We start from the raw sequence: 12,337 nt of genomic DNA on the forward strand, positions 1-12,337 counted from the left end.
TAATGACCGATTTATCACAGATTTTCAAATCAGGTAGATAAAGAAAGAAAAAAAAACCTTTTTTGTATGAGAGGGTTGAAGAGACGATTGAAGTGCGGAAAGGAATTTAGTCCATAAGCATCACAGCTTCCGCTTAAAACTGTCGCTTTTTTGCGGTGAAGATTTAATCGCGAATAATGCTCCGCTCCAGTCGTATTAGCTTAATTTGACGGCTCGATGATCTATAAATAAATTATGGCATTATCATTTTTATTTTTTTTTTTTTTGGGGGGGGGGGGTAATTTTTTTCTCCTGCGTGCTCACCGCAACAATGGTGGGAAGCACCTCAGATCTGCATGCGATAGGATTTTCGAGAAAAGGTCACTCCAGAATCAAGATGACGGAAAATTACCGAGCCACAAAACCAATGAAAGAAAGCGAATCGAGTAGAAAGGTCTACAAGCTCTCACACGTCGTGGAAATCCGTTGCAAGTACCGAGAAAATATGTCACACTCATAAACGCACACATTAAGTGCAACAATGCCGTGGAATTACTGAAGAGCTGAGAATCGACGGAAGAGTTTTCTTGTGATTAAGCATCCGATAAAAATAAGAATAAAACGCGCTTCCGATCGTAAGGACACCGGTCCGAGACACTTTGCAATGGTGTTTAGCAAGGCAATCAACAGTGTTCATTACGACAAGGATCTTGTTCAGTAATCGTTGTACGGAATCCTTGCATTAACCTGTATCTCACTCCTATATATATATTTTTCCCCCCATGTTTTTATCTCTTTTTTTTAAACCTGTGTCTGAGAGGGTTGATAATTTCTACTTTTGTGCAAAAGCACATTGTAGGCAATAAATAAATTACGCTTTAAAGTGAAAAAAACAGTCATTTACATCTGAAAAAATTCCCTGACACGACATCACACGATTCCCGCCAAAATAACAACTTTTTTGCGCCTCTTTGGGGACGCTTTAAAAACCACTAATTTTTTCTTTCTTTTTGAAATGATTATTGATTTGGACACATTATAGCATATTTTGAGCAAACTTAACCTTCGATTTCCTCAGGATTCAAAAATAAGAGACACCTCGACGCGTGTTGATGACGGCGCAGAGATACGACTATTCGTGCTTGATGGATGTCCGTGTTGCATAAGCAAAATTGAAGGCGCGATGGCGCGAGGCGTGAACTCGCAATAGTTGCAATTCTCCACTCTACGCTGCTGAAGTGCATGTCACTCATACTCGGCAGAAAAATGAAAAAATGAGGTCCGATTAAGTCTCTCCAATCATTGGCTGAGTTGCTCACCTAGCCTTTGAAGCATCACCCACAAATAAGACAAACGAAACCATCAAAACATGGAATAAAGTAGGGGATAGGATGCGCGTTGATTCCGGCGCAGAGATACAACTATTTGTGCTTGATGGATGTCCGTGTTGCATCTGCAAAATTGAAGGCGCGTAGACGAGAGGCTGGGAACTCGCAATGTTCCGCTCTATGCTGCCAATGAGATGTCTTCTAGATTCGGAAGAAAGGTAATAAAAGGAGGATAAACTCTCTATTATCTTTAGCTGTGTTGACACTCGATTTTTTCCTTTTATTTTTTCGATTTGATGTCCAATTCTTTTTAGGGTGTATTTATGGACCTATATCTAAAGCTCATTTGTCGACCTTTTAACTACCCCAGAAGGAATACTGCCGTGTTAAGGAAAAACGCCGTATGAACATTCGAGAGTTGCCAGATTTCCTTCGATAAAATGTTTATTTTTGAAGAAAGCTGTGCAAATTTTACCTTGAACTTTTCAGAAACTTTAGGTGAAATTGCGAGCAAAAATACACGAAACATTGGAGGAGAAATATTTACTAATGTTCCCGAGAATTCGTGATTCACCAAAGGAAATTTGGCAACGCCTGAGAGTAAATACGGCGTTCTTCCTTAGCACGGCAGAATAGTCGGGTCAATTTGACTTGGCTTGGGATTTCTAGGGGCCGACGTCAAAAAAAATTCCCTGTCACTCGATTTTTTTCTCTTTTTTTTCAATTTGATGTCTGATTCTTTTTTAAGATGCATTTAAAGACCCATTTCTAAAGCTCGTATGTACCGGTCTCATACAACACGCGGGGCACGTGTTTTTAGCAAGCCGCGAGTCAATTTGACCCGGCTTAGGCATCTAAGGGTCAAATGAACAAAATCTACCGATAGGTTTGTGCATTTTGATCCGCCTATCAAAATTTGTAGAGCGAGAAAAGTTGTATTTCTTGAATAGATAATTTGTGCTCCCCGGCGAATTTGTTGCTTGTGCGGCAAAATAAGGTAATACATACATTCGAGTCGCTCTACAGCGCACCCGGGAGCTCTGCGATACCTAATCGCCATGCTTGCCTATCGATCCAGAGGTTATCTGGTAAATGGCATCTTGTGATTTCATCTTGAATGCCACCTATCCACGATTTTGCAGGACGTCCCCTGCGTCTCCTCCCAGGAGGAACCCAAACTAGTACCTTCTTAGGAAACCTATCATCCGCCATTCGTTGAACATGACCATACAAGACAAGCTGTTTGGTCATAATTTTATGCACGATGTTCTGCTCGGCGTTCATGATCTCACGGACTCTTTCCTTCCTTACGTGATCCCTCCTCGAGATTCCGGCTGATCTTCGCCAGAAATTCATCTCAGTTGACGCACTCTGCGTAAATGCTAACTTCAAATAGACCTCAAAACATTGTTTACCGGTTCGGCCAAAAGTTTGTGGAGCGAGATAAATGTGAGGGTTGAAAGATATATATATATATATATTTCAGTCGCCTTATTTGTGCTCCCAGTAAATTCAAACAACGATTATTGAACAAGATCCTTGTTGTAATGAACGCTGTTGAATGCCTTGTTATATAGGTACCAACAAAGGTACCTACACAAAAAAGTCCATATAGATTACAGGGATCCTGATTTTTAAACCAAACTTAAAAATTGCTCACGAGTAACACAGTGATCACTTGAAAAGATGCACCGATTCCATATGATATAAATAATTTTGACAAGACTGAAAATTTACAGGAACTAATGGATCACGTTAAGCAGGAATGAACCAAGCCACATCAGCTATCGCAAATTTAACTGGGCAATTTAATTTCTTACATGAAAATGGTTGTGCGGATTTTTTTTGCAAATTTCAGTAAATCTTCTGCATGGTACGAAGCAAATTGCTTAAAATTTTCAAAAGAATCTGCACAAACGTTCTCTTGTAAAAAATTAAATTGCCCAGTTAAATTCTACAATATCTGATGTGGCTCGGTTCCTTTCTGCTAAACGCGGTCTATTTATACAACGGAAATTATTGAAAGTAAAACTAACCAAGATTCTACGTTTTCCGATGCAATTCAAAATCCCTGTTCATATGAGAAACTTGAGTCGAACGCAAACTGAACGTTGAGCAAACAGTTCAGCTGTTTCACGTTGTTTACACATTGGAAATGTGAACTACACAAGACGGAAAATGAGGTAACACGACGATGGAGGCGCGCAGTGCGCACATTGGCTTACGCGCAATGCGTGAAGTATCCATGCGGTCTTGCAGGCACTAACCGCACCGTGGAGTAGGTACGCGCAATGCATGAAGTATTCATGCAGTCTTGCAGGCGCTTACATGCGCCCCGCGCCGACCGCATTGTTCAGCGCGATCATTCAAACGCGCGCAGCGTTTTTCAACTTGTGATTTCAAAGTTTTGGAACAAATGGAACACACTGCAAAGGACACTGCACAACATCATGAAAATCCGTAGAAAATGTTACTGTATAAAATACTGGGAATCCGATGACAGGCTAAGTATGTTCACTTAAGCCTGTCAGGAACAAAATACGCATTTCAAGTTCAAAGTAATCTAATTCTGAAGTGAGTGTAATTTTCCTTCTTTCGTCATGTAGTTCAGTAATATTCCTTGCAACCTATCAGGAGATAGAATTTTGGCACATGACTTTTCCATGACATACTTTTGCAGTTTGGCAATATCACGATTTCAACCACTTAAGCCATTCCATAATGTTTATTACAGATTTTTTTGTATTTTAATTCTTTATCAGCTATAAGCAGGAACCTTTTGATATTTGAACTTGTACTGTTACTTATTAATTAGGTCCTATCTCATTTTCCTTTTTATAATTTTCTTCATGCTCTTGTTTTTTATTCCGTTGACTCTTGTTGTACATTAAGAGAGTACCTACTCTCATGAGATTTTTTAAAAGAGAAAATATCTTTACCATCCTTATTCATTCCACTGTGCGATTTGGTATTGGAAGAAAAGAAAAATAAATAAAATGTAAATTAAATATTTTAACTAACCAAGTACATATCGACGGTGTAAGTCGGCAATCACATAACTCGGTTTGTGATGTCGCAGACTTCCTGTCATACTTTATTTTTTAAACGGAAAACTACTCAACGGCAATTCTTCAAAACTGCCATGATTTTTCTTCTCCATGCGCAGAAAAATCTGCATAAACTTCAAGGAATGATGTCGATTTGCTCTCCTTTAAGAAATTAACACAGAGGCGGAGATTTTCAGACACCGCAAACGAGTTATGTGATTGCCGACTTACACCGTCGATATGTATTCATTGTATCCTCTGTGAAAATCAGGGTAACTGGGCGAACCAAAAGAGGAAATGATCAGAACTCAAATTTTAGAGTTTTAAATAACCTTAATTTATTGATGGAAAAAAGGAAGTTTTTGCACTAAAAAATTTTTAAAAAAAATTAAAACCGGTCAAAAAGCCAAAATAAGTACAATTTGAGGATTCCATGTTAACCAATTTAACAATATGTCTATAAAAATAATCAACATAACCTACATGCTTCGATGGCGCCTAGATAACATTAAAATGAATGAATTCAAACAACAACACTTACAAACATTGGATTATTTAAGCACTTAAAGAGATAAAAAACATCAACAGTTTTAATACATATCAAGATAGGTATAAAAAGTCCAAGGTAAAAAAGAGAGGGAAAATCCATCAAACGAAAAAGGCAACTAAGCAATTTCATAACTGTACAAAATTTAGAAAAAGCAACAGACATGAATTTAATTCATAAAATGGATGATTCCAATGTTATCAATTGCACACAAATCACCAAACGAAAATTATAAAGAGAAGACATAAATATGGACATAATACCTATCTCAGTGCCCCACACTTAAGGCGGATCACAGTGAAGTATCCAGTTTTCAGCCCAGGAAAGGGAAGGAACAATCAAGCAAATTTTATCCCTGAATTACTTTGATGAAGTTTAATCCATAAAAATCATATTTAATGGAGTAGAACAATTTTGACATTTCTGGGAAGAGAAAATAGAAGATTCCTGATACCACCACTCTAAGGCGATATTCCCTATCCTTAAGACCTCTTCTGCCGTATTTCAGTATTTTTCTCAGTTTCGTGCTGAAGCTGGGAGTACCGCTGGAAAATAAATATTGAAGAGAACCAACTGATTTTATGCATTTCAGAGGGAAATTTATGCTATTGTTTGTCACGCGTAAATAGAAGTTTTTAAAAAATGTTTCTGCACACACGAAACTTGGAACTTGTTCCGCAACTTGAAGTAGCTACAGTGACAAAAAAAGAGGCAGTGTTGACTCTCAATACTCAAAAAATCAATTTGCATCTGTAGTTGTGAGCCGAAGAAATGTAACTAACAATTTAGAAAAAAAATTGAGTGATTTTCATACTTAAAACAATTAGTAAAGAATCAAGATGTAGAAAAAAGTTTGCAATGATTATCAGACCCAAAGATATGAAGTTTTCAAACTTGAAAAATACACCGCAGGCAAAAGAGCTGTTGCATTGTTTTCCCCTGATTTTCCAAATCGGTGAAAATTTAGCTATCAATAGTTCTCAAACCCTTACTTACAGTTATCTTACGATCCAGGAAAGTGTCTTTGATTGCTATTTTTTCACAAAAACTAAGCTCCATGTTTTTCTTGCTTAGTTATTCCTTCCCTTTTTTTGGACTCTTCCAAAGGAAAAAAGTTTGAAACTTGTGAGAAAATAATTAAAGACCCAGTTCATGAAGGTGAGTCAAAGTTGGAGATCGTTATGCAAGAGGGAATCTATCTCAAAAGAGCATTTACAAAACAATGAACGTATGATTCGTTAGAGTACTATGGGCAATAGATCTCCTATACAAATGCACCAAATACACTGGATGTACTTTTTTTCTAGTACTGGATGGAAATTCACTTTAATGTAAGTGCTGGTGAAAATCTGTGGGGAAAAACTCTAATCTTTTTGAGGCAATTCCTTGATTGACAGGTAGAACCTTCATGATAAAAACTATTCCACCATAATTAACAATACGCAGTGCAGTCGAGGAAAAGGTTGTGAGGAAATGATAGAATTACAGCACTTTTTCTAGTTTCCTCTGGGAGTCTTTCACTGATCTATTGCATTTCTGGAAACAAGGAACTTTACAATTTTTTTATGTGTTCAAGAGAGTGCTACAAATTCTAAGTAAAGCTCAACTTTAAAGCCTGAACTGATATTTACAAACTAAACGCACAAAACTAAATAATATTACTCAGAATGAATAATACTTTCGAAACGTAACTTTAAATGATCACCTTCATGCTCTGAATTAGATATATGTGAAAGAATATATATACAACTGGATGACTGAGAAAATTCAGGTGTTTAGCATGACACACTACACTACCTATCATTACGGAAGTGAGCATGAAGAATAAGAAAAAAAAACTTAATAAATCCTAATGTAATCCTGCATGACTGAATTTCTCTAAAATAACCTGAAACCTACCTACTCATAAACTAGACGCAACTTTTAAGACACTGTGAAATGAGAAGTCACTAGTCGCTTTGAAAAAATTCAAAATTTTGTCAATGACATAACATCTTCAGAAACGAAAATTAGATGAACAAAATAAGTGGCAGAAAGTTTTAGAGAACCACAGATTATAGCTTAAAAAATAAATGACTGGGTGCAAAATGTGAAAATTGTTCAATTTTACTTGATATTTCACTTGATAGGTAGGTGTTGACGCTGCCGTAAATAATGAACGATAACTAATGATTTACTAGATCCCAAGGAATTGCAGTGCAAAATACATTTGAATTCCAAGTTCTTCTCGACAAACTCTCTTTCTTTACCATCTCCAGATTAAAGTGCAATAAACATACACATACAGTTGATAACAGAAAAGGGCCCTAAAAGTTAGACCATTAAGTACATTTGTTTGCACCAGAATAGTAAAATTTGAAAAATATTAACCACACAAATAATAAATTTAAAAACAAAAAATAAAATTAAAAATTATAAAAATGTGACTCCAAACTGCATTTAACAATATCTCCCTAATAAGATGCATTGGAAAAAGAAGCAAGGGGGGGAAAAGCAGCATAAAATTATGGCAGGATTAAGTTGATAAAAAATATACGGTAGGCATTGAATAGTTATTTGATTAAAGCTACATACCACTAAAATGCTCACCTTGTAATACATAACAATTAGGTTCACATTAGCGGTGGAAATTAAATCAGTTCCATTAAGATTTGATGAAGTGAAAGAGGAGAGAAAAAATTATTAGAGTGAGTATTACTGAGAAAGCTATGGTATAAAAAATTTTCTATTGAATGGCAAAATGAAAAATTCAGGAATATAAACAAAAACAACTTTGAAGTCTCTTTTTAGTTTATCTGCGTTCTTTTCCTGTTTGTCATTTTTGCTTGGAGGAAGAGGGACGGGGGAGAGGGTGTTAGACTTTTTTTAATTGAAACATTTTCTGCAATTTTAAAATCTTCAAAACTATTCATGACTTCAAGTAACGTGATAAAAAAGTTGATGGCGAAAAAAAGAAGAAAATAATAGGGAAGAAATATGAAAATAAAATAAATTAAAGAGAGACAATAAAGCTAATGTTTTACAAAAAATAAACAGGTATAAGTCATTGGAGATTTTGATTTCGTAAACTACATACATATGATTGTGAAAAATGAAGTAAAAGTAAAACTATTTTGGGCAACATGCGATGATTACGGATTCTGAAAAAATTACACAGAGTGGAAAGAGAAAATCCTACTAAAGGGTGTCTACTAGGGTGTCTACTAAAACAGGCGGCCCAAAAATCAGTACTTTTATGGTACTTTTTCAGTACATTTCCAAAAAGTCAGTACCTTCCTCAACAGAAAAATTCAGTACTTTTTTAGTACCTCCATTTGAAAAAGTTCGAAAAATTTAAAAAATTTGAATTTCTTGCTTCAATTGCGACAAAAATGACAAGAAATTGAAAAAATTCCGGACCTTGTTGCGAAATATCCGCACTTTTTCAGTACTTCTGGACCGTCCTTTGAAAATCAGTACTATTTCCGGATTTTCCGGAAATTCTGGACTTGTAGACACCCTGACTATGGAAGGTAATAACCACTCCTACACCGATTTGAATTTTTAGTCACCTATCTGATGTATTAAACATAATTGACTAGAGCAGTTGAGTTAGAACTGAAAGCTCAGCTTTCTTCTATTGAAATAGTGCCATACTGAGCCAAACAGTCCTGGCACTCACATTTCTACTTTCCACTATGCCTGTCGACCGAAAGCTTGCTTACACCTACATTGGGTCTGTTGCATGCAAGAGATACAACAAGATAAATAAACTGTGCACTGAAAAAATTGCATGATAATCACGATGGGCACATAAAAAAAGTATGATATCTACTTTTTTGCGTACAAGAAAAAAAAAAAAAAAAAAAACTTTCCGAGGACTCAGTAAATTTGAAAATGCGTATTACAAACTATGTAGAGTGGGCTGAGGAATCGATTATAGACTTTCATGATGTGTCCAATGTAATTTTTGTGCGACATTAACTGTAAAATGTCTAGACATTTGGCTGTATCACTTGCATGCAACAGACCGATTGTGATACATTAGAATGACGATGAGCTACATTTACTAGGAAAAATAAGTTAATGTACTTGGTGTAACATTCTACTTCCTGCTTTGGCAACAACAGGAAGGAAGAGAGCCAGTTTTGTTTCTATTTGATGGCGCTATCAGTGTATTGACGTCACGACCATAAAAAATGAAGTAACAAATAATCTACATCCTTTCTTCTCATTTTCATCCACATTTGACAAAAAGAGCGAAAAAAAAAGAAAATTTACTGCCAACTAAATAAAACCTAGGAAGGAAATACGTATAAAATGATGTTACTCTTTAAAGCTACTTAGGCCTGTGAAAAAAATGCTCCATCAGGAAAAGATAAGTACAAGAATTTTTGAGATACACTGGGTACACGGCTAAAAAAGACACCAGGAGAATATATCCTGAAAATTGAGAGAAGCACACTTCCTTGTGAAACTTGAAAGATTAAAAAATTATGTAATTTTGATCCAGCCATTTTCTTACATAAAATTTTTGAAAGTATCTTGCTGATTAGAGACAAAATAAATTCTGCAAAAACTTTGGAAAACCATTTGCATAAATAATGCAAATTTCACTGTTTTTACGACGATTACCTATTCTCGCTTTTCCTATTTTCTCAAGAGAAACGTATCACAATTGAATGGATTTACCGCAAATATTCCTTGAATACAAAAAAGTTGTTTAAATTCCCTGAAGCTTGTACGTACAATGTTTTTAAAAACTTGAGCTTTAACATTTTTAATACATAAAGCGGACTTTACTTGTGGATCAGGTAAAGATTTTATATCTGATTTTCCAAATAGTGCTGTAACACAAAAATAAAATGGTAGGTTTCTGTTTTTTGTAGGTAAACAAGAACGATCCATGAACTGGGTAATTATCTGGCTTTGTCTAGGTGACAATGTCCATGTTGACCAAAAAACACCGATTTCACTTCACCGATTACAATCAGGCTGAATGGCTGGACAGGAATTCAGTATTTCTAAGTTAGAACAAGCCTTACAAGAAAAGTTTCTTTCCACTGAAGACTAAATAAAATTCGCTTCTAATTCTAACTTCATAAATTTGATAATGACAAAATGAAATGAGAAGGATTAATAGAAAATAAATTAAAGACTGCTCACAAAGAGCACATTATTTAAAAGACTTATCAAAACTCAAAAAAACTATCATAAGATAAAATTAATTTTCCTTTACACTACTGAAATCGTTTCTCATGATCACAAGTCCTGGGTCTAATAAAAATCACTGCTGTCAATTTAATTGACAGTCAAACATAACATATTGTTATTCCATGAGCAGTCTTGAATTAAAGTTAGAGCTTGTAAAAAAAATAAATAAGTACATACATCTGGCTCTTAAAATTACATCAAGATTAAAGTGCTTTAATAATGAATGCAAGGAGAGACTTGTAAATCTCGTATTTTGTTTTTCTCACTTTGGTTTATAGTTGCATTTGGATCTTGCTTGTTATTAGATAACGGTGCGTTTTCATTTTATCTTGGGAATCATGACTTAAGGACTTATTAAAAAAACACCCAAACCAACTGTACAATCAAAAAGTATATCACAGATCTGACAAAATGCATGTCAATGTGCAATACATGCACAGATAACATCCTCAAGGGGCAAAAAGATTGCGCTACTGACGAATGTTAAGTCATACCTAATCTAGCCAGGAGGCTAAAGTCCTACATACTATTTCCTTTGTGTTTGGTTGACGTACATCATGATACAGAGCAATCGATCTCATCCCAACAATTCATCTTACAATCTTCCTTAAAACAGACGTGATTTTTTCACGATTCAAGCATACATCATGCAGTATTGAAACAAGATTCTGTAACATGATGCTTGTCACACCACTGGAGGTAGCGCTTGGCTCAGCATTTGATGCCCTTTCCGTACAGTAGAGGATTAACCTAATAAATTTAAATGCTCTATATTTAAATCTGAATTACTTCTAGAGTGGTGAATATCATTATCAGCATCATCTTTTACAGGAGATGTGCCATTTTGGAGTAAATCCAAATTCTCCAGTGTTGGAGAAAAATCGAGCTCTGAACAAAGAGTCAGTTTTCTTGATCTCAGAGTACTATCGTCATCTTTACAAATAGTGAAATCATTATCCTCCGGCGAACTATCAATACTACTTGTGCACTTGCTTCGGTCCATTTCATGGACGATTTCACTGAAATCATTCTTTGTTGCTTTACTGCCGTCACTTTTCCTACGTTCGAATTTACTTCCGTTTCGTTTCAGTATTTCACAATTTTCTAACTCCTTTTGAACACTTTTTACAGTTTCTAATAATTGAGCTCCTTTTGTTTCTAGATCGTTCACTCCTCCTTCGACTTTAAGAGGGAAAATTGGTATACGGTTTTCGCGAATATATGTTAACATTTTATCTAGGTCAGAAAATAGCATGAACCTGGTAAAATCTTTAGCTTCTGCTCCTAAAGTAGAGGGTAAACAATATGGCAAAACCACTGAGAGGAATCGGGTAAGGCATGGAATCTGGGCCAGCCGGCGTCTGAGCAAATTTAAGGCTACAGCTTCCATATCGGGATAGAGGCTGACATATTTTTGAACACACTGAGCGTAAGATTGTGGTGGGGAGGCAAATACAGCTACGTAGTCCACTGTATTGAATGTTTCAGCATACCACTTTGCAGGATCCTGAAATACATAAAACAACCATCAGATGCAATGATAAATTTAGTTCAAATTGTAATGATTGGACATATAATCGCCTGAAGGGAGGTTAAAGGACTAATTTTAAAGGACAGAAAATTTGAGTAACTATAGAAGAGGTTTGATTGTCGCACTCATGAAACACAAATATACGTGTCATGATCAATATGATAACATGACCCATAGTCGAAAAAATGCGGCAACTTGGCAACTGAAAGTTGGCAAATAAGTATAATCTTCCATCTTCCATCTTCCTGTCGAGATAATGTATGTTCCATTGTGTGCAGTTGCAAGTGGTTCTATTCCAATATATTTTCTCACCGCCACACCTCTCAAAACGAATCAATAATTCTCTATAGGGATAATGTTTTGACGGATTCAAATAGGCTAATTGCCACTGTAGAACACAACTACCGATTTGCGTGCCATATCTTCTAAAGTTTAATGGACACATTGAATTGCGATTAATAAGATCCAATTGAGATTGAGTACTGCCATAAATTCTGCCTTATTTGATTTTTTTTCAAGGGGAGATTTTGATTTTTTTTTTTTATTTTTTTTTTTCATTTTATCAACTAGACCAAATGATACAAAAAAAAATTTCATTTGACTGAAAAGAAAAATTTCATTTTCCATGGAATTTCAACAATTTTTCAGGGGCTGCTTATCGACATTCGGCAGGGTAAGTCTGCAATCATATATCTCATTTGAGGTGTCTGAA

The 12,337-nt window shown here is 35.6% G+C and overlaps 1 protein-coding gene across 1 annotated transcript in view; it reads right to left on the bottom strand.

The window, feature by feature from the left end:
- Window positions 1-4,667: 4,667 nt before the first annotated feature.
- The window catches only part of LOC109035059 (uncharacterized), a 44,280-nt gene continuing 36,610 nt past the window's right edge, over window positions 4,668-12,337 (bottom strand). The window contains exon 8 of the mRNA XM_019048533.2: window positions 4,668-11,601. Within this exon, the coding sequence (XP_018904078.2) occupies window positions 10,840-11,601 (762 nt within the window). The 3' untranslated portion in view covers window positions 4,668-10,839. The remainder of the gene's footprint in view (window positions 11,602-12,337) is intronic.

This window comes from Bemisia tabaci, chromosome 3 (assembly GCF_918797505.1).
Source record: "Bemisia tabaci chromosome 3, PGI_BMITA_v3".
Lineage (NCBI taxonomy): Eukaryota > Metazoa > Arthropoda > Insecta > Hemiptera > Aleyrodidae > Bemisia > Bemisia tabaci.